The sequence below is a fragment of the Dromiciops gliroides genome, chromosome 4 (assembly GCF_019393635.1).
Source record: "Dromiciops gliroides isolate mDroGli1 chromosome 4, mDroGli1.pri, whole genome shotgun sequence".
Classification (NCBI taxonomy): domain Eukaryota; kingdom Metazoa; phylum Chordata; class Mammalia; order Microbiotheria; family Microbiotheriidae; genus Dromiciops; species Dromiciops gliroides.
The window spans coordinates 382,448,396-382,471,102 of NC_057864.1; the positions used below are offsets into that span (position 1 = coordinate 382,448,396).

Genomic DNA, 22,707 nt, shown 5'->3' on the forward strand with positions numbered 1-22,707 from the left:
GGACTGATGTGATTAAGACTGACAGGTATATTGGAGATAGAGTATAAAGTACCTTACATGCTAGACTAAAAATAGGAGCCACCAAGTATAAATGGTAGAAATCTCAGACTAGAATGCAACTCTACTAAGTAAAGCATTCCATCTTTATCAGTGCCAAATTCTTGGCTCTTTTGGTCTGGTTAGGGCAATAGACTTACAATGTTTTTTTTACTAATGGTTTTGTATAGGAGAGTGGTTTGGTTAGACCTTCACCCTGGGAAAATTATTTTGTTGTCCATATGGAGGATTTATTGAAAAGAGGAGAAACTGAAAGCAATGAGAAGTGTTCACATATTGAGGATAAGGGAGAAGAAACAGTCGAGTGTGACTCTGAAGCTAATTTATTCAGTGACTTGAAAGGTGGAGGTTCTCTCAGTAGAAGGTGGGTTTAGAACAATATGTCAATTTAGAGAGCAAGGTAATTCAGTTTTGGACATGTTGAATTTGAGATGCAGACAAGACAACCAGATATCTAGACTCTTTTCTTGATGCTGTTCTTTTCAATGCAAGCTGAGATCAGATCAGTTTCTCTGGTTGCTGTATTCCATTATTGTCTCATATTGAGCTTATAGTCCATGAAAGCATCTACATTTCACATAGAAATGTGTTTTGTACCTTCCTAATGCACTTATGTGTTATGCACATTATGTATTACAGTTATCCATGAGAGACAGTGAGGGTTAGTGATAGAGAGCAGACCTTGAAGCCGAAAGACCAATTTTCAAGTCCTGCCTCTGATGCATCTTGCTTATGTTACCCTGAACAAGTCACTTAAATTTTAGTGCCCCATTAACTTTGTAATACTATTAAGTTGCAGAAAAGATGCCAGCATTCTTTGGGAGATTGAGTTTCTTCATTCCAAAGTTCCCCATACTAAGAGAATCACCAGTCTAATTCTTTTTCCTATAATTATCTATGTAAATGTCTTTCCCTCCTTCTAGACCATAAGCTCCATGAGGTCATGTCTTAGCTAAACTTTATACATCCGCTAGTCCAGTTCCCTACACATTTGGTGCTTAATAAATGTTTTTGAGAAGACCAGACAAGTGAAACAACTAAAGAATATTTTTTTCTAAAACAATTGAGTAAAAAACTTTTACATGGATTAGCTCACTTGATCTTCATAATCGCCCTGTGAGGTAGGCAGGGCTATGACTATCACTGCCACATCAAAGATGATAAACTGAGGCTGAGAGAGCTGGATGTTTTACCACAATCACACATCACAAGTATAAATGGTAGAAATCTGAGATGACTAAGAATGCAGGTCTACTACTCCATCTTTATCACAGTACCAAATGCTTGGCTCTTTTGGTCTTCTGCTTAGGGCAATAGATTTACAATGGTTGAATTTCTGTGTAGTTATTATAATCAATATTGATGTCATATCTGTTGTTTGTTTCCCTTTATACATTGCAGATCGTTGTAAAATTACTCCCTATTTTTCTCATTTTTTAAGAACAAGTTTTGATCTTTGCCTTAATAAATCAGTGGTCCAGATTTACACAAGAAACTTTTTAAAAATAAGAGGCAGTGGAAAAATCAGTAGATTGTAGTCAGAGAACTTGGGTTCAGATTCTACCTCTGCCACTTACTGCTTTTGGGAGCCTTGGACAAGGTCTCTTAACATGTCTGGGATTCATTTTCCTCATCTATAAAATGAGAAGCTTGTACTAGATGATCTCTCAGGTCTCTTGTACTAACTCTAAATCTATGGTATTATAATAACTTCCACGTCAATAGTATCTTTTCATATTTGTTAAAATACAGTCTTTTATTTTTTGGTAATATAATTGGTGCTCACCATGTCCAAACCCTACAATTTCTTTTCTTGAAGAAAAGGTTTGTGACATAATAGTGTGTGGCTTCTGCACAGTCTGTTAGTTCTTGTTCTCTCTTGTTTTTTTTTTCACCAAGCCATCTTTCATATATGTATGTTTCTCTCTATCCTCATCTTTCCCTACCTTTGCATTAAAGTCATCAGAGGGCATATTGATTTAAAATGGTGGGTTTTATCAAATCCTGTATAGAGCTTCTTTATCTCTTTATCCTTGACAGCTGAAATTGGTGCACTGGCTTCAATTATTTTCATGATGGTCTTTTTGCACATACTTATCATCATTACTACTACAAGATGACCGGATATCCCATGAAATAATGTTTCTTTTTGCCTTTGGATATACGTTAAAACGAACCATTCTTTTCTTTGCTTCTCCAAAGCAAAATACGACCCATCCTTCCATATGTCTGCATTTTCTTCTTTTGGTTTTCTTTATAGCAAGAAAGTCAAAACTGATGTGATTTAGGTCCTCCTTTCATCTATATGAAAGACTCGTTTCAAAAACATGCTGTGTTGCAGTACCCTTTTGTTATTCATGCACATAATGAAGTCAGCATATCATAGCATCTGCAAAATGAAGCTAGACAATCTGTCCCCAAATAATCTGTATGTTGATTTTAATAGCATGTTTTATAACAATACTTTTTCCTTTAGATTCTATAGATTAATTTCTCATTTTCTGAATTTAAGTATTGCAATGTGTTTTTTTCTCCCTTAGGCCTACAAACAAATTAGAAATATGGGAGGATCTGAAGATAATAAGTAAGCTTCCATATTGTGTGTATGCATGTTAAAATGTAACTGAAATAATTATAATTCTAAAATATAAGGTTTTGTTGCTGATATTCTTACTGTCAGTTTTAGTGCTTTATTTTGTGGTTAATTTTTATATAATATGGTCCCTATAACACATAAAGTAGCCCACAATAAGTGTTTGTGTTTTTTATACCTCTGCTATTACAAAGTGAATAAAAATTTCATTTTATTCAAGTTAGATGGTGGCTTTATTCAACTATACTTTACAATGTAAACATTCATGATAAAACTTTTTAAAAATTGTTTTGTTTTAGCTTGAACATTTCTGAATGGTATTAGAAGAGAAAGGCAGCATGGTGTAATGGATAGCCGTCCTTGGAACCAGAAGACCTGGGTTCAAGTTCTGCCTCTGACATATGCTGTCTTTTTCACCCTGTGCAAGTCACTTTATCTCTGAGTACTTCAACTTTCAAAGACTATAAGTTGTAGAGAAGGTACTGACCTGCAATGCAGTCAAGGGCATTTCCTTCTCCAAGGACTCTCCATATCAATGAAATCACTGGCCCAGGCTTTATCTCTATATCTGCTCTGGAAGCCATAAAGCTGCATTACAAATACTCAGAAATAAGGACCATACGTTTAATTAAAATGTATGTAAATAACTGGTCAAGGGTGGGATATGAAACAGGTCTTCCTGGCTCCAAAGATAACTCTCTATCCACTGTACCTTTCTGCCTTTCAATGCATTCTATTCTCTGATGTGTCCTGGCTCTGTGACCCTGAGCAAAGTCACCTAACCTCTCAGTGATCTATACAAATCTCTAAAATTCTGAATCTCTAAAAAGTTGCAGGGAAGATGTGGATCTGATGGTAGGGGAAGTTTTCTCATCTGGAAGTTCTCTTTACCAGTGAAATCACAGGTTCAGATTTTATAACTAAATAACTGCTATTATTCTGTTCCCAATCCCTTTACAAAGTAAGATTTTTATTTTTTTCATTGCTTTTTACCTTTCTAAAAAGGCTAGTAACCAAAACTAATAATGAAAAATTCTTATATCATAGGTTTTTGAGGGAATAAGGGAGGGATTGAGAGTATGCACTATCAGATTTGAGTTGGTGCTATGTATTTTTAAATTCTTTAACACATACCCAAAAAGTAATTTACCCTTTCTTCCCTCTTGTTTTTAGACTTAACTGATTATGTTAATAGCTGCTATCTGTATAAAACTTTTTAAATTCCATGACTCTCATTGTGAGAAAGTAAGGTGCAGAAAGGCTGAACTTATCCCTCATTCACACAGCTAGTAAATGATATAATGAGGACTTAAATCCAAGTCTTCTTATTGTTTTCCTGCTGTCCTTGCTGCCTTTCAGATTATTAATTTCAACTCTCTTCATTAAATATTTTTATAAAGCTACTCACAAGTTGAAAAATATGACAGATTTGACTTTCAACAGGGCCTCTACCCTCTCTGATGAAGGTATTTATGAATAATAGAATAATCAAAAGCAGAAAAGAACTGCATAATTAACTCTTGTATAATTGATAGCTGTTTTTCAAATTACAAATTGTAAAGCCTATATCTGTACTAATTAAATTGCTGTACTTTAGAAATCTTTTCTTTTAAACTAGTAATTTTTTTTTTCCCCATTTCTCTTCAGATATATCAAATGATGTTCTATGATGTAGTTTGATGAGCTAATTGGGTCCAGTCCTTCTGTTTTTTTGTCATGCTGTGTACTTCGTAGCTTTCAAGGATTCTTCCATTCCTTCCTGACTTAGGTTTCTAAACTGATACTGTACAACTTTTTTACTGAAACTATTTTTGTTTATTATTTTAATTAAGAAACTGGGTCTCTTAGGGGGCAGCTAGGTGGCGCAGTGGATAAAGCACCAGCCCTGGATTCAGGAGGATCTGAGTTCAAATCTGGCCTCAGACACTTGACACTAGCTGTGTGACTCTGGGCAAGTCACATAGCCCTCATTGCCCTGCAAAGAAAGAACGAAAGAAAGAAACCCTGTGAATGAATAAAATCTTGGGATAATGCAGCTTTGTTGTATATGTGTGTATTTTAATTTTAATAACCCCAAAATTATTTCCTTTTCCCTTTGAAGGTTTCACAAGAAGTATTGTTGCTGTATATAGTACTTGCATGCTTGTTGTCCTTCTGCGGGTCCAATTAAATATTATTGGTGGATACATATATCTGGATAATGCAGCAGTTGGCAAAAATGGCACTGTAAGTTTATCACACTAAATAGACACCTGTTTCTCCTTTATTTCAGGAAACTCTAAGTTCATGTAGTGCATAAAAATTATTCTGGTAGCATGCCTATGTGACTATTTCAGGAATGATGAACTGAGGTAGAAGGTTATGACCTTTAACATTTACATTTCCAGTTTTATTATATGTTATATGGCACTGTCCTTTGCCCATTTGGGAGGATTGAGCCTAGAGCATATAGACTAGGAAAACTGTATTAAAATGTTACTAAACATAATGCAATTTAATAAGAAAATTAAGACATTTGTGGATCATCATTTTGACTCAATTTGATTTTTCATATCTATAGACACTTCTTGCTCCCCCTGAAGTCCAACAGCAATATTTGTCAAGTATTCAGCACCTCCTAGGAGATGGTAAGATGCTAAGATGCTTTTCTGAGAACTGACTGATTTTACTTTATTTGTAGTAATGAAGAATTACTAAAGAAATGATTTTGGTTTTTGTTTTGGTTTTTTAACCATAGGTCTGACCGAGTTGATTACTGTTGTTAAACAAGCTGTACAGAAAATTTTGGGAAGGTAAGACTAGCTTGGTGAATTTCCAGTTCTTATCCTTTATATTCCCAGAATACTGATAGATTAAAGAAGATAATTAAAATCAGTGTGACAACAGAATAAATTGACAAATAGAATTTTGGATTAGTATTACCTATAGTACTTTGGAGAATCCTCCCTCTTCCTTAGAGCCTTTCCTCATTGTGGGAAATGTCTTGGTATATTCAAAACTTTTTCATTTTTAGTGTAATGTGTTACATGGGCTTTTAAAAAAGCCAAACAGACAGAAATATTGACATGCTGGCAATATCTATAATTACCATGGAACTTCTCTTGTGAAATCCCCAACATCATTGCTTTACTAAATCCCTACTGTGTTCTAGGCCTGACTGCCAAGATCCTATCTGTTAAAGTATTTGGGGGTTTTTTGGTTTTCGTTTTGGTTTGGGGATATCAAATTTCAAGAAACAAAGTATGTTAACGTATAGTATTTAGTATGCTTTACCCCACTTAACCTTTTCTTTATTCCCAGTGTTTCCCTTAAACATTCTTTGTCCCTTTTGGAGCTGGAGCAGAAACTAAAAGAAATCAGAAAAATAACTGAACAGCATACATCTTCATCATGGACTGATAAGACTGGATCCAAATCTCTACTATGTCAATATATGATGCCAGATGAAGAAACTCCATTAGCAGTTCAGGTGCTTGTTTCATTGTCCTTTTTAATCTCTGAAAACTCAAATGTATGGATTTTAAAAAATAATTTAAAGATGATTTTATGAAATTTCAATAATTTGGAAACCAAATTCTAAAGGGAAAGAAAACAGACTAATTTTTTTAAATATTGTAGATTGATAACTACTGTAATTGTCTTCCATTAAAATACTACTTTAATGCCTCATTATGGAATGTAACCTTGGGTTTTCAAAAGCTATACTAGAGAAATACGAATTTTGACTTTCCATTAAACTGGAAAGGTTTTGAATATGAATGCAACAATAGACTGTATTCTTTTTATCCAAGCACCATCCTAGGTACATTTGGAGAGGTTGATTAACAGGTTGGCTGCAAAGTGATGAATTTTTTTTTCAGCTTTAGTCACTTAAGGTATAGAGGACTTATGGAAGGAAAACATGAAAACATTGATCCTTGAAGAATTAACTAGGTTATAGTTGTACTAGCTCTTAACATTGAAATCATTTTGTGTTCTCATTTAAGAACAGTAAGGTATCAAATTGGCTAGTAAATATCTGTTGCTTCCTATTTTGATCTTTTGTGAAAAAATGAATGGCACAATATCAGTACTTAATTTTATCTCTTTACATATATAGATTCCATGCCATCCTATTTTATGCACTGTATACACATACCCCATGATAAATATTTATTAAAGAACCATGTCCTTAAAAAGATTTCTGTACATTCATGTCAGCTTATTTATGTATCCACACATTTTTTGTTTTACATTTACTTAATTTTGAATGTAATTATTAAACATGAATATTTCAGTATATAAAGATGAATAAATAAGCTTGTTTATGAGACTGTAAGCTGCTCCTATATACATGCTATTTTTACTTTTAAGAGTATGTTAAATTTTATCCTGTACAAAAACTATTTGTGTCCCCTTATAGATTTTTCTGTTGTTTTCTGTCTTTTTCTGTCTTTTTTCTTTGTTTAGTTTTTTGTATCTATATCACTACCCACTGACTCCTCTACCCACTCAAACAGAAGCCTTTACTTGTCAAGGAAAATAATTCAACACATTGGCCATATCTAAAAATGTATGTCTCATCTTGCATTTCTAGTGCATCTTTCTACCAAGTGGTAACTGGCATGTTTCTTCAGTTTTCTCAAGTCATGATTGTTCCCTGCATTGATTGAGAATTCTATCATTACATTGTTGTGGTCAACATGTAAATTATTCTTCTGGTTCTTCTGTTCATTTCAATGTGTTTCAGTTCATACAAGTCTAGGAGGAAGCTAGGTGGCGCAGTAGATAAAGAACCAGCTCTGGATTCAGGAGGACCTAAGTTCAAATGTGGCCTCAGACACTTGACACTTACTAGCTGTGTGACCCTGAGCAAGTCACTTAATCCTCATTGCCCTGAAAAAAAGAAAAAGAAAAAAAAAAGTATGGAAGAAAGTTCATACAATTCTTTCCAGCTTTCTCTGAATTCATCTTACTCATAATTTCATATGGTGCAATAATATTCAATTACATTAATATGCCATTTTTAAAAGTCTTTCTTCAGTTGATGAGCATCCAATTTGTTTCTTGTTATTTGTTACATCAAAAAAAGTACTGCTATAAATATTTAAGTACAATGTGGAGCATATTTAGTGACTTAGAATATAGTTACAAATTGTTTTGGGGGGAATATTTAATGACTTTTAGGATATTGTTACAAATTGTTTTTGTGCCTATCTTCCCATATCCCTTTCTGAAACTTCCACATTCATCTTTCATCACCTTTGCTAATCAGAGAGGAATTGAAGTGAAACCTCAGAATTTTTTAGATATGTATTTTTGTTATTATTAAGAATTTGAAGCATTTTTCATATGGTTATTGATAGTTTGAATTAGTTCATTTGGAAACTATCTGTTCATATCTTTTGACCACTTATCAATTAGAGAAGGCCTTTATTTTCATATATTTGCATCAGTTCTTTATATATATCTTAGATACCATACTTTTAGCAAAGAAATTTTCCACTAAGATTTTTCCCCCCAGTGTATTATTTTACTTCTAATTCTGATTTAATTTTGTTTGTGCAAAAGTTTTTGAATGTTATGTGATTGAAATTATCCTCTTGATCACCTATGATTATCTCTCTATATTTTCCTTCTTAAGTACTCTCCTTCTGGACATAGTTATGAAATATATCTCTTTCCCCTGTCTTATAATATGACCTTGTATATCTAAGTCATATATCACATTTGGAGTTTATTGTGCTATATGATATAACATGTTGGTTGAAACCTAATTTCTGGTGGACAACTTTACAATTTGGTCGGTAATTTTTGCTCTTAACCTTGTACTTTGTATCCTTGGGTTTGTTGAACATTATAGTACTATGGTTATTTACTTCTGGAATATTTCTACCTAATTTGTTCCTTCTTTTCTGTTTGTCAGCCAGTACCAAATAATTTTGCTAATTATTACTTTATAATGCAGTTTGAGATCTGGTACTGTTGGCCTCCTTCATTTCTTTTTTCCATTATTTCTCTTGAAATTCTTGAATGTTCCTTCACATAAATTTTTTTTTTAATTTTGCCTAGTACCTTTGGTAGTTCAATTGGTGTGGTACTAAATATGTAAATTAATTTAAGTAGCATTTTTATTATATTGGCATGGCCTAATATCTTTCTTTATCTCCATAAAGAGTATTTTATTATAGTTTTATTTGTGTAAGTCCTGAGTATATTCTGGTAGACTGACTTTCAGATATTTTATATATTTTAAAAATTATTTTAATGGAATTCCTTTTTCTATCAGCTGTTGTTTTATTTGGATATTATACTTTATATTACTTTAATGAATGGTTCATTGTTTCAGTGTCTTTTTAGCAGAATTTCTAGGATTCTGTAAGTCATTCATATGCAAATCATAATAATTTGTTTTGCTTCTTTGCCTGTGCTTAGCCTCAATTTCTTTATCTTGTCTTATTGCATCTTATTGCAATAGATAGCCTTTCTAGAACAATATTAAATGAGAATAGTAATGGGGGAATCTTTTATTTTACCTTGATCTTATTGGAAAAGCCTCTAGGGTTTCTTTATTGCATCAAAGTAGCTCGTGTTTTTATGTATTTATTGTTTACTATATTATGGGAGAAAGTACAGAGACAGGGGGCAGCCAGGTGGCACAGTGGATAAAGCACTGGTCCTGGATTCAGGAGGACCTGAGTTCAAATCCAGCTTCAGATACTTGACATTTAGTAGCTGTGTGTCCCTGTGCAAGTCACTTAACCCTCTTGCCCTAACCCCCCCCCCCCAAAAAAAAAAGTACACAGGCAGCTGGTAGTGCAGTCCTAGGTCTGGAGTACAAAAGACCAGAATTCAAATCCAGCCTCAAACATAGTTACTAGCTGTGTGACCCTGGACAAGTCATTTAACTTCTGTTTGCCTCAATTCCTCAACTGTAAAATAGAGATAATTATAGCACGTATGTCACAGTGAACTAATATATATTAAAAGTACATTGTTGGGGCAGCTAGATGGCGCAGTGGATAGAGCACCGGCCCTGGAGTCAGGAGTACCTGAGTTCAAATCCGGCCTCAGACACTTAACACTTAACTAGCTGTGTGACCCTGGGCAAGTCACTTAACCCCAATTGCCTCACCAAAAAAAAAAAAAAAAGAACATTGTTTTATGCCAATATTCTGGCACCATTATATTCCAGTATGTTTTTATTCACATAGATATTTAATAATAGCTAGCATTTATATAGCACTTTAAACTATGCAGAGTGCTACATGTGTTATCTTAATCCTTACAACAATCCTGTGAAATAGGTGCTACTATTACCTACATTTGGCGGGGCGGGGGGCAATGAGGAATGCACTGGAGAACCACTTCTAGCTCTATATCTATAATCCTAGGGCATGAGATATGACAGATCCTCATGGCATAATCCACATTTGTGGACTTATTAGAGAAATTATGCTAATCAAATTCAGAAGACAATTCTTCATGAATCAAAATGTGCTTGGCATGAGAACTGATACTGAATATCTACACAAGGCTATCTTGGTGAGTAAGCCCACTCAGAAGTCTAATTCATGAGTAAAGAACAGGTGAGATTACGGACATGCTAAACCAATATTACTTGGGCAACTAGGTAGTACAGTGGCTAGAGGGCTCAGCCTTAAGAAGACCTGAGTTCAAATCTAGCTGCAAACTAGCTATATGACTCTGAGGAAGTCACTTAGCTTCTCTCTGCCTGGTCTTTCAGTTGTAAAATAGGGATAATAAAAATACCTACCTTGTTGGACTGCTGTGAGGTTAAATTGAGATAATAGCCATTAAATTGTAAGCTCTTTCATTAGATTGTAAGTTCCTTGAGCATGCAGACTGTCAGGGGCTGCTAGGTGATGCAGTGGGTAGAGCACTGGGCCTGGAGTCAGGAGAATCTGAAATCAAATCTGGCCTCAGACACTTACTAGCTACATGAATCTGGGCAAGTCATTTAGCTTCTGTCCACATTGGGTTTCCTTAACTGCAAAATGGGAATAATAAAAACACCTACCTCACAGGGTTGTTGTGAGGATCACATGAAACAGTAATTGTAAAGCCCTTAGCAGAGCGCCTGGCACACAGTAAACACTATATAAATGTTGGCTACTATTATTATTATTTGCAGAAGGCACTCCCTCCAGTTGGGTAAACCAAATGATATAATCAAAAGGTTTCTTGAGCATAAAACTACAACAATATACAACTACCTAGTGGCATATTCTTAAGGGACATTGCCAGACTTTGCTATTGACAAGACCCATATTAATTAGCAAAATCCCCGGGGAGTAGAAAGGTAGGCTTCACCTAAGACAGAGCTAGCAAAGACATAAGATGAAATGAAAACAAGTGTAGCTGTCAGACCAAGCAAAATCGTTAGAGTAAAGGCATGCTGAAAGTCTGGAGTAATAAAAACCTATGCCAATCAGAGTCCATGGCCAAGAGTTCTGCCACAGCTTGAGAAACAAAATTTCAAGAAGTCATGGAATTTATATTTTGCCTAAATTTAAATTACTTTCCCAAAATTAGATCTTTTTATTCTGGAAGCTTTTAAGTCCTGCCTCCAGATGGCGGTAATGACTCAAATAGGCTTAGGAGGGGCCCTGCTTCCTCAACCTCCAGACCCAGTCATGCACCCACAAAGCATTCCTCTCTCTAAAATTTGCCTTAAGGCCTCAAGCACTGGAGGAACACAGGGGTAAAAATAAAGTAGAGTGCTTCCAGCTCGTAGGTCACCAGATTTAATTCCTGAGTAATGGGGAGAATCTTACCACCCATTCAGTGAGTTTCTGTGTTGTTTCCTGGTGTGAATGTTGTGAGATTGTCAGACTTTGGATTCTTGTACTCAGAGGTTTACCTGATAATTTACTGTTATATTTCTACACTGCTTTGGCTATTTGTATACAACAGGTCAGACTAGCTAACTTCAGTTCTCCCAAGCAGACACTGACTGCAGAGTCTATGTTTTGCAAGATGAGTAGAGATAGGAACTTGACCTGTGATTTCATTGGTTTAGCTAACTCTCAGGTGAGGAAAAACCTATAAATTTAGATCAGCTCATTCTCTTCAATTTAGAGTATTTAGAGAGTAGTCCAGAGCTTTGAAAAATTAAGCAACTTGCCCAGGATCACACTACTGTTGATGAGTCAGAGGCACAACTTGAACCCGGATTTTCCTTGTTTTGAGCCTACCTTTCTATCTTCTATTTCTTGCTGCCTTTCTCAGGATTTAAAAAGAAAAATGTGGCTGCAAAGTTTAGATTGTGTAGAAAGGTCTGTCGTGGTGATTAATCAACCCATGTGATAGTAAAAATTCTGGATTTTGCCACCATATATCAGTCCTATAGATAACTATGTCCAAAATGCAGGTGATGGCAAAATTATACCTACTGAAAGGTCCATTACATCTAGTGTTGATTAAGCTGCTAGGCTGTGTGAAGATACTTCAGATTAGGAGCTGATTGAATGGGTCATGAATGAAGTCTTTTTGTATGACCATTTTATATAAGAGAATAAATTGGAGATTTGTACGGTATGAGCCAGATTTTTAAAACTATACTTCTGTATCTTTTAGGTATAGTTTATAAATACATATACATTATACATGAATGTGTATGTAAATGTTTTTCTTCTTTAAACATTGTTTTGATGTTAAAGCTTAGTCTTTGAAAAATTCTGACTTCTTAAATTTAATAATTTGTTTAGCTTTCATTTTAACTATACTAGCTTCTTAAAACCTAAAATATGGCCTTTTTATTTTTTAGGCTTGTGGTCTCACAGAAGGAGATATTACTACTATTAAACTACTTAATGAAACAAGAGATATGTTGGAAAGGTATGTGTATCCTTCATATTTAAAAATATGTATATTTTTTAAAAAATTTTGCATACTTTAAAGTTCAAAAAATGATATAAAATGAAATTGCATTTTCAACTTGACTTTCAAGATTGAATCATAGAATCCCAGAACTATAAAGATACATAACTACTCTGTCTACTATCTCCAGGCATACTATCACTTGAACATTGGAATTAGATGTGTTCTTGAATGTTTTCAGGCATAGAGATTCTATGACATACTTAAACAATTTATTTTATACTTAATCATTCTTAGTATCTGAAAATCTTCCACCTAAATCACATCTATTTGTAGTTCTCTAGTAACTTTGATATTTCAGTGGACTTTCGATATTTCATTGTAGGCATTTCCTCCATCAGTATAAATCACAACCCATCTTCTCATCCTGTGGGATTCTTGTCCATGTACTTACATAGTCTCCACAAAGTGTCCACTCAACATGCTTAAGCTCTTACTCTATGTTGTTTACATTTTGTGGTTACAAATGGTATCTTTCTTTTCTTTTCTTTTTTTTTTTTTGCGGGGCAATGGGGGTTAAAGTGACTTGCCCGGGGTCACACAGCCAGTAAGTATCAAGTGTCTGAGGCCGGATTTGAACTCAGGTACTCCTGAATCCAGGGCCGGTGCTTTATCCACTGCGCCACCTAGCCGCCCCCAAATGGTATCTTTCAAGGACATGTTTTGGGTTTGTTTTCTTATGTATAATCTGTGAACTTGTGATATTTAGCTTTGGCAACAGTGCATCTTGGCAGATTATACCTTGTAATTCACACTCACAAAAGTCTTCTTTGAAAACAGGAATGTAAATATGTAAAACATCTAGAATAAAGTTATCCCTTGAGAAAAGAAGGCAGTCAAGTTAGAGGTGTGACAAGAAGCATTTTTGCCTAGCTTTCCCAGTATACCTCCTCCACGATGACCTAGAAAATACACCAATTAAATTCTGATTGGGAAAAGTGAGAGAAAGTCACAGTGAGTCATTTTTCTATCCCAGGGCAGCTTAGGGAGATGGTGAGGGAGATCTGTAGACAGTGGAATGAGGGCCTAGCCAGGAGCACTATAGCAGCAGCAAGGAGAACTCCAGTGCCTAGATACAGAAAGAGCAAATCAAGCAAGCATGCCACCATGAAATTGGTGTACAGTACTGGAATAGAATCAGCACCAGGCACTTTGCCACGTGAGAGATTAATTGTAGTCAAAATCTCTTCTTCAGTTGAAAATTTGGCTAGAGAGTGATTGACTTCAACCTGGGGTCAGTAGTCAATGACCTAACCATTGATTGGTGATAGTCTGTTTAAAACGCCATGGAAGTGTTCAGCTCATCTCTCTAGGATCATATCCTTATCACTAATCAATGTGGCTTCATCAACACTGAGTAGTTAAGAAACACCATAGGTCTTTGGCTCATAGATAGCCTTCAGAGCATCATAAAAGTACTTTCGATTATTACTATCAGTGTAAAACTGAATTTCATCTGCCTTTTTACTGAGCCAAGAATCCTGCATTTCTCTAAGCTTCACTTGCACTTTACTTTCAATTTTGCCTTCTTAGAAACAGATGAACTATTCTGCTGGTTAACACTGTGGAGTTCTTGTTTTTTGTTTAGTAGCATCTGAATTTCCCCATCATTTTCTTCAAACCAGTCTTAATGTTTGTAAGTGTTCTGGTCCAGGTGAATAAATGCAGTGCTGTACACCAAATCTCTGAAAGCTGCCACTCCTTTTCTGCTCCACTGTTGCCAACCTTGTGTTGGCTCAGCTTTCCCTCCATGTTAACAAACTGTTCCCTCTTGGAGAAGCACTCTAATCATAAAGACATATTTAGCTTGGAGAGGATGTCTGTGATCAGTCCAGAACTCTGCCACACGTGGCCTTTGTCATTTTCACATCCTGTCTATCTCTTCTCCTTACAATGACATGCTCTGTTAAATGCCAGTGTTTGCTGCATCCACAAATTTTTGTGTTTAGGTAAACAGAAAACTGTATTGTTAATGAGGTCATAAGATGGACAAGTATTCAATAGTGAGTGACCATTGCTGTTGACTGTTTTCAACTCCATTCCTCCCAAGGACTCCCTGCCATATCTGGTAGTCCATGCTCCCTCTTTCATTAAAGTTACCCAGAGTTATAAGCTTGTCCTCTTCCACCACATTGATGATAAAAATTTAAAATGAAACATTTAAAGAACAATTCATTATAATACTATATAAACTATTTTAAAAATAGCTAAAGAAGTCCTACCAAATTCTATGACACAAATATGATCCTAATACCTAAACCAGGGAGAGTCAAAACAAAAGAAAGAAAACTTTAGACCCATTTCCCTAATGAACATTGTTGCAAAAAGGATATTATAGTGTCACAGAGGTTATATAGTATAACTAAGCTAGATATAATACCAAGAATGCAAGGCTAGTTCAGTATTAGGAAAACTGTAAGCATAATTGCCCATATTAATAAAAAAAAACCTATAACAATCATAATTATTTCAAAAGAGACTTTAAAAAAAGCTTTTGACAAAGTAAAATGCCCTTCTGGTTAAAAGCACAAAAGCAGGGGCAACAGTGGATGGAGCACCGGCCCAGGATTCAGGAGTGCCTGAGTTCAAATCCGGCCTCAGACACTTAACACTTACTAGCTATGTGACCCTGGGCAAGTCACTTAACCCCAATTGCCTCACTAAAAAAAAAAAAAAAAAAAGGCACAAAAGCACAGGAATAAATGGAGCTTTCCTTAAAATAAGTAGTATCTAAAAACAGTAGACAACATTATCTATAATGGGAACAGTCTAGCAGCTTTTCCAGTATGATCAGGAGTGAAACAAGGATGTCCATTACTATTTACTATTCAATAATGTACTAGAAATGCTAACTATAGCCATAAGTAAAGAAAATTAAAGGACTAAGCATAAGCAAAGAGGAAGCAAAACTAGCAATTATTATAGTTGATATGATAGTTTATTTAGAGAACCCTAGAGAGTTAACTAAATAACTAACTGAAACAATTAACTTCAGCAAAGTTGCAGGATATAAATGAAATCTGAAGAAATTATCCATATTTATGTATATCACCAACAAAACCTAGCAGGAAGGGATAGAGAAAATCTATTTTAAATAACTGCAGACAATATTAAAAAACTTGGAGGTCTACCTGCCAAGACACACATAGGAACTCCATGGACAGAATTACAAAACACTCTTTGCATAAATAAAGGCTGATATACATAATTAGAAATGCATTAATTACTATGGGTAGACTGAGCCAATATAAAAAAATGACAATACTGCCTAAACTTAATGTCCTTTTTAATGTTTGATTGCCATACCAATCAAATTGCCAAAGGGCTACTTTGTAGATCTAGCAGAAAAAGAAATGAAATGTATCTGAAGCAATAAAATGTCAAGAATATCAGGGAAATCAATTTTTGAAAAGGTAAAAAAGTTGACCTTTCAGTATCTGATTTCAAAGTATACTACAAAACTATAACTGTCATAACTTGGTACCATATAAGAAATGATAGGTTGGCCAATGGAAAAGATTAGGTTCACAATGTGCAAAAGTAAGTCATAACCTAGTATTTGATAAACCCCAAGATCTCTTATTGGCCCAGGAAGTTAGTATTTGAAAAAAAATTTTTGGGAAAACTGTAAAACAGCCTGGCAGAAACTATTTATAAACCAACAGCTTATACTTTATACCAAGCTCCAAATGGGTACATGATTTGGACATCATAAGCAAATTAGAGAAACATGGAAGAAACTACCAGTGAGATCTTTGGAAAAGAGTCCATGACCAGATAAGAGATAGAATGGTATATAGCAGGTAAAATGGAAAGTTCGGATTACATGAAATTAAAAAGGTTTTATTCAAACCAAACCAATGCAGCTAAAATTAGAAGTGAAGCACATAGTTGGGAAAAATTATTTGCAGCAAATTTCTCTGATAAAGGTCTCATTTCTAAGATATGGGGAACTGATTAAAATTTCTAAGAATAAGAGCCATTCCCCAGTTGATAAATGATCAAAGGATGTAACTCTGCAGTTGTCAGAAGAAATCAAGCTATCAATAGCCCTATGAAAAAATGTTCTAAAACACTAATAATTGGAGAAATGCATATTAAAACAACTCTGAGGTTCTACCTCATGCCCATCAGATTGGTTGCATTGGCAAAAAAAAAGGAAAATGACAAATGTTAGAGAGGCTGTGGGAAACAGGTTCTCTAATCCAATGTTGCTGAAGTTGTGAACTATCCAACTATTTAGAACTACTCCTCAAAAGCTATTAAACTATGCATACCCTTTGACCCAGAAATATCCCTAATAGGTTTATATCCCAAAGAGGTCAGTGAAAGAGGAAAAGGACCCATATGTACAAAAATATTTATAGCAGCTCTTTTTGTGGTGGCAAAGAGTTAGAAACTTGAGAATGCCCATCAATTGGGGAATGGCTGAACAAGTTATGGTATATGATTGTGATTGAAAACTATTGTATGTAAGAAATTGTGAAAGGAGATGGTTTCAGAAAAACCTAGGAAGATCATATGAATTGATGTAGAATGAAGTGAGCAGTCAGGAGAAGAATTTATACAATAGCAGCAGTGTTGTAAAGCCAATTAACTTTGGTGTTTTGTTGGGATTTGTTTGTTTGTTTTGGTTTTTGTGGGGCAGTGAGGGTTAAGTGACTTGCCCAGGATCACACAGCTAAGTGTCTGAAGCCAATTAACTTTGAAAGAATTAGAGATTCTAATCAGCACAGTGACTAACCCTAATTCCAAAGGATTCATGATGAAACATGCTATCCACCTCCAAATAGAAGTGATGGATTCAGAGAGCAGATCAAAGCATATGTTCTTTTCTTTCTTTTTTTACATAGCTAATAGGAATATCTGCTCTGTATAACTATACATATTTGTTATGAGCTTTGTTTTTCTTTCCTTCTCAAAGGGGAGGGGAGACGGAAAATTTGGAACTGAAAATGAAATAAAATTTGAAAAAATATAGCATCTTAGGAATGTCAAAAATTATATATTTTGATTATGTTGGGAAATTTTTAGCACAAACGAGAATGCAAAGCATTGTAAATCAAAATAATTATTAGCTCAATCAACTACCTTGCACTTTGAATTTAACTCTGATTTCTAATAGTAAATTGTAAATACCTGTCAGAGAATACATAAGGCCAATGAGAGGAGAAGACATACACAAAAGTAGAATATTGAGAACTAAAACATAAGCAGCAGTGAAGATACCATAGGAAAGAGGGAACAAAGGAATGAAGATACTTTTCTCAGGACTCCATTAGACTCTTCTTGCTGGGATACAGTGGAGCCCCTGGAAAGGCAGAAAAAGCAAGAGATTTTCTGAGCCTTAGTCCAAAGAACAAGTGAAAGATATCTAAGAGAACATGAGGGGCAAGGCAAACCTCCACAGCAGGCCAGAGAGCAAAAAGCACAAATAGCCCACCAAAAAGCCTGCCTTGCTCCTTAATGTGTATGTGAGGACATATGCATGCTTGTATGTATGTACATAATCTGAAAATGTCCTTGGAATATTACTCATCTAGGTGTCCTGCCAAGCTTTCTAGAAACTTGTTTTTCCTTTTGTTGCTCTTTGATGCTTTATGAGTTTTATGATACTATTAGTATCGATGTTTTATGATACTATTAGTATCCTTCCACTGTACTCCTCCATTGTATTTTATATATGCATTCATATTCTAAACCAGTCTTGGATGCCATGTCTATCTCCTGGGCATGAAGACCAAGTGGAAACTGTTTCCAGACTCTTGGCCACATTGTTACACTGCTGTTTTTTTATCAGTTAAGCTTGTGCAAGAAATCTCATTTTTTTTTATATTGCTGGCTCATTTAAATAAGTTGAAGCTGTTGTCTCAGTGTCTTCTCATCTTTTGTCGTTTTTCAAGTATGATTTTGATTTTGGCCCTTGTCCTAACTTGTAGCTGATATGGCTAACTCCCACATCAATAACTAGTTATTTCCTGTCTGTTAAGATATAGTCAATTCACTTCTTGCAGTGGTGTCCAGCATCTTCTGATTCTTCTGCAAGAAAACATTCATAATAGATAAAATTGAGGTTTCTTAGTAGTCAATGATTCTTTGAGCTGTTCCTACCTCTGCATTGAAGTTACTAAGTAAAAGTTTGATATTGGCTTGACTTGAAAGATTATGCCCAGTTCTTTATGAAAGTTCTTGGTCCCTATATCCTCTGCAATGAATATTAAACCTAAGCTGCAGTTATCTTCATGGCAGTGTTTTTGCTTATGTTCATCATGAATGATGCATTATGAAATGATCAAGAATTCCTTGAAATGATCATTCTTTTGCCTTTGAAAACAGCTCCTTTTTCTTTCTTTTCTTTTTAAAAAAATTGTTTTTTCTTCAATTACATGTAACAACAATTTTAACATTTTTTTTACATCTTGAGTTCTAAATTTTCTTTCTCCCTCCTTCCCCTCCCCCCATTGAAAAGGCAAATAATTTGATATGTTTTACATGTGTAATCATGCAAAACATTTCCATATTAGTCGTCTTATGAAAGAAAACACAGACCAAAAAAACCCAAGATAGCTGGTTTTGTTTTTTGTTGCTTTTGTTTTTTTTAAGTGCGCTTCTATCTGCAGTCAGGCTCCATCAGTTCTTTCTTTGGAGATGGATAGCATTTTTCATCATAAGTCCTTCAGAATTGTCTTGGAGCATTGTATTACTGAGAATAGCTAAGTCATTCACAATTGAGCGTTGTACAATATTACTGTTACTGTGTATGCTGTTCTAGTTCTCCTTACTTCATTTTGCATCAGTTTGTGTTTTTCCAGGTTTTTCTGAGAGCATCCTGCTCATCATTTCATGTAAGAACACAATAGTATTCCATCACAATCATATATCATAACCTGGTCAGCCATTCCCCATTTGATAGGCATCTTTGCCACCACTAATAGACTTGATATAATTTTTTTTCCTTTTTCTTTTTTATCTTTTTGGGATACAGACCTAGTAGTGGTATTTCTGGGCCAAAGGGGCCAACTCTTTTTTTTTTTTTAACCTTTCTAGGGCAACGTATGAGTTCTCCCACTACATAATCATAACTTTCCTTATCTTCTGGTTTCATTTATCAGGGACATTTCTATATTTATCAAAGTAATAATTTATGCCTACTAACATATATATATTAGTGCTTTAGGACAGCAGTGTCAAACTCAAATGGAAACAGTACCACTAAATTGTATGTAAGGGTGCCTGGGGGCCTCATATTGACTTTAAAAACCAAATATCAACATTATCTGTATTCTATTGTTTATTTGTTTTGTTAAATATTTCCCAATTACATCTTAATCTAGTTTAGGCCACACTCAGGAGTGTTACGCACCATATAGCTCATTTTATCCTCATAGAAACTTTGTGAGATAAGTGCAATAGGTATTATTATCCCTATTTTTACATAGAAAGAAACTAAAATTGAAAAAGCTTAAATAATTTGCTCAGGGTTATACAGCTAGTATATGAGGTGGAATTCAAACCTAAGTCTTACAGGCTCATAGTCAAGCATCCACTATGCCACATAGGTTATCGGGTTCAGTTCTTCTAATACTTTGCCAACTTACTAGCAGTAGACAAACATCTCATATTTAGAGAACCTATCATCATTCTAGATATGAGGAACAATGCACACAAAAGTATGGAGGTGAGAAAGTTTAGGGCATACGTGGAAAATAATTTAGTTATAGCAAAGAGTACCTGGAGTAGAGAGGGATTATAAGATGAAGGACTTTGAATGCCGAGTGAAAGAGTATGATCTTTATTCAAGTGACAATAAAGAGACACTGGGAGAATTCTGAGCAGAAAAAAAAAATTACCAAATGTGTGTGTGAGAAAGTTGAATTTGGCTGTGCTATGTAGGACAGACTGGATAGATGAGCAAGTGAAGGCAGGGTGAACTTCTGGGTGGCTGTCCAGATGAGTAGTAATAGGAACCTATACTAGGGTGGAAGTTGTAATATACAAAGAAGATTACAGATCAGATAAATTATGAAGGAAGAGGTAGAAGATAGGGTTTATTAAGTGATTGGATATGAAAGAGTTTAGAGAAAGAAGGGTCAAATTTAACACCAAGCCTCCAAACATGAAAGATTAGTTGAATGGTGATGTCACTGGTAGAAACAGTGAACTGCCACTCATTCTCTAGAGTGAATAAACCCACCTCTTTAACGATTGTCCCTAGGTCCCCATTATCATTTCTTCAGTTACTCTGCTTTTTGAAGCCTTTTTAGTTTCACCTCTATATCGCTCTCTTTTAAATGGAAATACCAAAAATAAAAGCAGTATTAAGTAGGCATCTTTTATCATTCATGATAACCTATTTTACCATTGTTTTTCTTCAGATTTGAGTACTATAACTAGTTGCAGTTTGTGTTATATAAACATCTTTATTCACCAGTAATCTAATAATGACTCTAATAGACCAGAAGAATTTCCTGAGGTAAACAACATCGACACTGTGATGCCAAACTAAATTCTATGAATCAATGCATAATATAAGAAAAGAGGTGCAAGTCTTTTTTCTGTGGTTAGTGCATTAAAATAATTTATTCATATTACATTTATTAAAAGATCATTGATTTCTATAGGTACTAATATGCAGAGTTTTAACTGAAGTTGTTATAAATTTGAAATTGATACTGCTAGCTATTGATGACTACCTTATTTGGAATAATTTTTTAAATGCTTTCTTTATAAGATAAATATTAACATATTTTTTTAAATCTTACACAGTCCAGACTTTAGCACGGTCTTGAACACCTGCTTAAACAGAGGTTTCAGTCGACTTCTGGACAACATGGCTGAGTTTTTTAGACCTACTGAACAAGATCTGAATCATGGTGACTCCTTGAATAGGTAATGTGTTTTTATATATATATATATAAAGAGTTTAATAAGATTCTGTATGGATTAAAGATAATATTAGTATTTCCCCCCAAAGAAGCTTTTCTGTAATATAATAGGTGGTTAGCAAGTAAAGCTATCTTTTTGTAAGCTACCTTCCAGTGATCTCTTTGGGAAGCAGTATGGTTTGGTGGAAAGAGCACTGACTGTAGAGTCAAAGGACCTGGGTTTGAATTCCCCCTCTAATGCTAAAGGTATCCTAAAAGTATATTATATCTACACCATCCAGGATAAATAATGATTTTTCCTTCCTTTCAAATCTTAATATTAGCATTTAAGTTACTCAAAAGGAGGTAATTTATTCTCTAATAACTACATATTACCTGAAATAGAATTTTGTACACATTAAGCACTGAATGAACTTTAAAAGAAATTTGGAATTCCTTTCTAAAGTTCAAAACACCTGCATTTAGATCTTTAATGATATATTTATTCTTTTATTGTGTACTATGTTATCAAAACTACTGTAAATATCATTGATTTAATGTTTATATAACTCAAAGCATAATCTTTTTTTAACTAACCAATTGCAATTAAATGTAAGAAAAGTTCTCTGAATTATTAGATATTTTAAAGGAATAATGTTTTGCTTTTGGTTTTTTAAAAAGTATATATGTAACTGTTGACTAGGTTAATAAAAGGTGGCCTGGTAGAGTTCCTTATGGAGATGTTTTTTTGTGAATGTGCACATATTAAGGATGGTATAGATATGATTCATGCTTGTGTTGAGATTAGCCTAAATTGCCTCTGAAGTCCCTTCCTACTATACTCTTGAGTGATTCTGTAGATTAGCATGGTAATTGTTTTGCTGTAAAAAATAATGCTTTTGAAATATTTCTAAAGGTTTTTCAAAACAACTTAAGTACTTTAAATATTTCCCCCAAAATCTTATTTACATATTTTACTTAGCAAACCTTTTCTTTATGGATAATGGAAAACTAAACACCAAGATTGGCCTATCCATCAAATCACAATTTCCCACTTAGTGGAGTTCTAATTAATGTGGTTTTACTGTAGTACCTAAATAGCAAACTGTCTTCCTTGTAATCAGATTTATAACATAATTTTTAAGTATTAGGATTTCTGAATTGGGTAAGAGGCTGAGCTGAAAGATTTCTAAGATTCCTTCCAACTCAAAAGCTCTTTGATCTTATAAGACAACAGGAAGATAAAGGTAGTGGTGAGATTATAAACCTATTTTACCAAGTTAATGATTGTTTTAAGGTCAAGATCTTGGA

General features: G+C 34.5%; 1 protein-coding gene across 1 annotated transcript in view; it reads left to right on the plus strand.

Annotated features, from left to right (window-relative positions):
• The window catches only part of PEX3 (peroxisomal biogenesis factor 3), a 65,860-nt gene that overhangs the window by 39,111 nt on the left and 4,042 nt on the right, over positions 1–22,707 (plus strand). Inside the window, exons 4-10 of the mRNA XM_044002081.1 lie at positions 2,598–2,641; positions 4,752–4,876; positions 5,211–5,277; positions 5,388–5,442; positions 5,951–6,119; positions 12,420–12,490; positions 21,299–21,421. Of these exons, the coding sequence (XP_043858016.1) occupies positions 2,598–2,641; positions 4,752–4,876; positions 5,211–5,277; positions 5,388–5,442; positions 5,951–6,119; positions 12,420–12,490; positions 21,299–21,421 (654 nt within the window). The remainder of the gene's footprint in view (positions 1–2,597; positions 2,642–4,751; positions 4,877–5,210; positions 5,278–5,387; positions 5,443–5,950; positions 6,120–12,419; positions 12,491–21,298; positions 21,422–22,707) is intronic.